Source organism: Hydra vulgaris, chromosome 13, assembly GCF_038396675.1.
Source record: "Hydra vulgaris chromosome 13, alternate assembly HydraT2T_AEP".
NCBI classification, from domain to species: Eukaryota; Metazoa; Cnidaria; class Hydrozoa; order Anthoathecata; family Hydridae; genus Hydra; species Hydra vulgaris.
Genome location: NC_088932.1, coordinates 11,670,001 through 11,675,000, shown reverse-complemented (window position 1 = coordinate 11,675,000; position 5,000 = coordinate 11,670,001). Strand labels below are relative to the sequence as shown.

The 5,000-nt window shown below is 28.6% G+C and overlaps 1 protein-coding gene across 3 annotated transcripts in view; it reads right to left on the bottom strand.

The window, feature by feature from the left end:
* LOC136089414 (serine/threonine-protein kinase MRCK alpha-like) overlaps positions 1-5,000 on the bottom strand; it is an 83,809-nt gene that overhangs the window by 35,209 nt on the left and 43,600 nt on the right. For all 3 annotated transcript variants that reach the window (XM_065815389.1, XM_065815390.1, XM_065815391.1), the window contains 2 exons: positions 728-834; positions 417-638 (listed from right to left, as the gene is read on the bottom strand). In XM_065815389.1, coding sequence (XP_065671461.1) covers positions 417-638; positions 728-798 — 293 coding nt within the window. In that variant the 5' untranslated portion in view covers positions 799-834. The remainder of the gene's footprint in view (positions 1-416; positions 639-727; positions 835-5,000) is intronic.

Genomic DNA, 5,000 nt, shown 5'->3' with positions numbered 1-5,000 from the left:
TTTGGAAAAATAAAAGCTTGTTATTAGAAAAGAAACAAAAAATATGCGTCTGTATTTTTATTTTTAGATCGTTATAAACCGCCACGCCCTAATTAAGTTGAAGAGCTTAGAAATGCTCCGTCTGGCGCCAGTTCCTTAAATATAACGTTATGAAATAAAATATAACGTTAAAAAAACTTTTTCATCTTCAATTCATTTTTTCAATTTTACTTTGAATAGTCTAGGAACTCTCCCACCCTAATCCTAGATTGGTAATCTTTATTAAGCACGCACTTTAATAGAAACTACTATAATTATATTACCTTAACATTTGCTTTTATATAACATCATATAAATATTTTTATAAAAGTTATTTTCGTTATAATTGTTATTATGAAAATTCATAAATTAAAAAAGTAAAAAACTGAGAAACGTACAGTTCTAATACAAGGATAATTTCGGTACCAATATCAAACAAGCCATAAAGTTTAATTATTTTTGAATGGTTGACGGAAAAGAGTATTCCAGCCTCTCTTTCAATTAGCTCTTTACTCAAACCATTTTTACTAGCTTTAGATCTTTTAACTTTTATAAACTTAGCAGCAACCTCCTGGTTATTTTCTTTGGAAATGCATTTATTTACAACAGCAAACTGTCCCCTACAACGTAATTATATGCTTAGACGCAAGGTTTAAATGTAATTATTTATTTGCGTAAAAAATTAGTTTAAAATTCGTACTTATGTTACCTTCCTAATTCTTGCATAACATCGTAACAGTCTTCAAATTTTTCTTTTCGGAAATGATCTTTTGCTGACATCACCTATTTGTTTTGGTAAATGAGCGATGACTTCTTCTGTAATAACATAAAGAAAATAATTAAAGTAATATTACACAACCTTTTATAGGTATCACACAACCTATTACAGGTATCAAACAACCTTTTATAGGTATTATACAACCTTTTATAGGTATTACACAAACTTTTAAAGGTATCACTCAACTTTTTATACAGATTTCAAAGAATAAAAGAAGTGATTTTCACCTGCTTCACATTTATATTGTAAATTTTAAAACTATAAACTGTTGAGTTTATAAATATAACATATTTATACCCATAAAAAATTATTAAAACTTTATTAAAAGCTACAGATAAATAAGACTGTTTCGTGAGTTACATTAGATTTAAATGATTACGTAAACCGATTATTATAGCACAATATTTCTTTAATTTTTTTTTATTTGTTGTTCGTTAATTAAGTCTTTTTTTGTATAAATAACAAATTAAATATCTTTAAATAAATAAAAGAAACATTTGTGTAAAAAACATCAATAAAACTGCCAACAAATTCGCGTGCATTTCTGAAAAGAATTATCTATTTATTTTTTATATATATTTTTTAATTTATTTTAATTTTATTCTACAATAAAAGTGTGAAACTTCTATGAGCTGGGATTCTATCGAGATCCAACTATAGTAGACTGACAATCAATTGAAATAATCCATTTGTCATAGTTATTTTTGAATTGATCAACCGTCCTTGAAGCAACAACAAAATCTGGGAGACTATTCCAATAAGGAACTACATGATTGCATAAAAAGTTATGTCTGGCTGAATTCCTAGTAAACTCTCTATGGATTTTGAAATATACACAACGTAAACCACCTACTGGGTCATTGACTGCTAATGGACTAAGAGTTTGAATTTGCCACCTAACTGTGTTGAAGTTGTTGGAAATATTAAAATATTGTATCAGGTCACCACTTATTCTGCGTTCATATAAAGTTCTTAAACCCAACTTAGCCAGACGTGATTTATAACCCAGGATCCGTAAGTAATATAATAGTTTAGTAGCACACCTCTGTACCTGTTCATGTTGTTTAATGTATTTTCTAAGGAATGGATTCCAAACCGGTGCGCAATACTCAAGCAGAGGACAAACATACGATGTGAAGAGTTTGAGAATTATTCACACAATCCATTTTTTAATAGTTCTCTTGAGCATTTCTAAAACCATATTAGCTTTTTGTGCTGCTTGGTTTATTTGGTCAGTCCATTTGAGCCTAGCGTTTTTAAAAACTTCTTGTGTACGTGTTATACAGATACTCTCAAATTGAATTTGATTTTTAGCATTGCCCTCCATGTAAAGAAAGTCATTGAGATGTAATGATCTGCCGTGAAACTTCAAAACTTGACATTTGCTGATACTGAAATCCATAAACCACAGTTTAGGCCACTCACATAAAATATCTGTGTCAGCATGAACATGTAAAAAATCAAGAACAATTTTTTATTTGACATCTAGTTGACAATCATGTACAAACAATTTACAATAATTTCTTACAAGTTCTGGAATATCATTGATAAAAATAATAAATAATAGTGGTCCAATAACAGAGACTTGGGGCGCTCCACTCAACACAACTTTGCTGACTCTCTTGGCGAAATCCAAGAGAGTCAGCAAAGCTCCACATCCATCACTAAGCGCATTAGTAATAACATCTAGCACTCTAGAAGATTAGCTGCACATGATTTAATTTTTACAAATCCATGATGTGGCAACAAAAAGTTGTTCAAGAGCAGATGATCGGCCGTCATATCACGTACAATTCACTCAATTAGTTTGCGAACTGTAGAGGTCAAAGATATTGGCCTATAATTACCTGAATTTGTGCGTAAACCTTTTTTAAATATTGGTGTAATGTTTGCCTGTTTGCAAACATAAGGAACCAGGCCTGACTCGAATGAATTTATAAATCTATTTATTTAGGCTTTAATATGTATAAGAGTTTTATTTGCAAAATTGTTGAATCATAAATAATGGACAAGCTTGCGAGCTTGTCCATGGACATGGAGCTCGTCATTTACATCCGTAGTTTACTCAAGGCATAGCATTATTTTTTAAATCAAAGCAAATTATTCTCAATTAATTTATGAAAAAAGAATTTATATTTTTAGAGATTTTGGAAGAATATATTGAATTTATAAATTTTCTTTTATATTTTCAGAAATTTAAGAAGTATTAGATTAACAATAAAAAATTTTCTATTTAACTTGTTAATAAAACTTGTTTTCCCCATGTTATTAAAATTTGTTTACCTTATGTTAAACTTACTGCACATGCTTCGTATTTGCAAAGACAATTTTTGATGTTAAATATCATTTATAAACTTGAAAAACTTGTTTTTTAAGCAGACTAAATAAAAGGAAGCCAAATCCGATAAATATATTTAAACAATTATTTACTAAACTAAGGGATGGTATAAAGATAGCCACTCATTATTTTAAAGTGATAACATTTCATAGCTCTGTAGCCATATTAGAATATTAGGCAAACTGTTGTATTTTGACTGAGATTTATAGTTTTTAAGACCTCTTTTATTTCCTTTAATTCAAATAATTTTCTTTCTAATTAATGGGTATTTGTCTTTTATTAGTGCGTTAAAGCAAAAACAAGTTTTTATTGAGTGAAGCACTAATTTGTCATTACTCAGAAAATAGAAAGAAAAAAAGATTTTTGAAAAAAACTAATTTACGTATTAGAAATTATTGATGTACAATTTTAGAATAAACTCATTATTTTGGTTATTCCAACATGACCTCGTAAAATAAATAGCATTATTAAAATTAAATTAATAATGTTTTAAATAAAAATTTATAGGTTACTTTCTTTAAATGCAAAAGTTTAATATATAGAAAAAATGCATCAATATGAAAGAAAATATATAAAAGTTTAATATATAGAAAAAATGCATCAATATAAGATGATACACATTAGGGCCACCCATAGACCTCATAATGTCCAGGTGTGGATAGTTTTTTGATCTTTCTCCAGATGACTTGACGTGCTTTTTTAGCAGTACAAATCAACGCATATTTTTTTTTTAGCGCGGTACTGCCATGGACGTGGGCTCAATTAATTTGTTTATTTTTTTAATAGACTTAAGAGACAAAAGTTAAAATTTTAAAGTAGTATTTAAAGAAATTGAACTCTTTTCTATTCCCGGTAAAGTTAGTAATAAAGGTTTATACTTTAAGAACTTGACAGTAGAAAAAAAAGGAACAAAGAACATTTGATTTTTTATAAGGATGTCAGATTCAAATGGTATACTTTTATCTCCTATTAGTGCATTAAAAATTTTCTATACCAATTTCAATAAAAAATATAATTGCCAAAAAGAGTTCTTCGTAATATTTTCTGTAACATTTTACGTTTGACTTTTTTTATCTGGCATATGCTTATTAATGATGGTAGATCTACCAAAAATCTATTTTCACAATGATTTTTATCACCGATAAAACAAACTCTATATGTTTTCAATGCTTCTCTGCAATTTTACACTATGCCATTATTGAGTTACACTAAAACATTATTCTAACCATTACAAAAAAAAAATGCATTTAAATTTTGTGCAAACCCAAATAAAATTATCAGAAAACCTTAAACTGTTATACCAAAATCAATCTCCTGACATCTGTAGTCAAATTGAGTATAAATAATTAAAGATAAGTAACTTTACAGAAATTTACTTACAATATCTTGAATCTTTCCTGCTTTTTTTGCTTATCATGCACACTCTTCTTATCATGCCTACTCATTGGTTTTGCCCTCCTTTCGATTCTCATGCAATTTTTTTTATTAAGTAACAAGTTGGCCTATCAATTTATTAATATTTTGTTATATTTCTTATTCGAAAAAAAACTTGCTATTGACGTCCGCATTTTTTAACAATATAGTTTGATAAGATAACCACCAACAGCCTAGCGCAGTGGTTAGCGCGTTTGCGTCAGAAACTAAAGACCCGTATTTCAACCTGTGGTTATACGCAAGTTTTTAAAATATCGGTAAGGAAGGATGTGTGAACTTCCTTTCAATTCCGCGGTGCTCTGTGATAGGCCTGTAAGGACTTCTTGGGGCAGCTAAATCAAAATAAAAAAAATCGAAATGCATTGTTGAAAATTGAAAACATAAAGATCGAAAAAATGTATAAAAAATAAAGGAAATACAAAAAACAAGCGT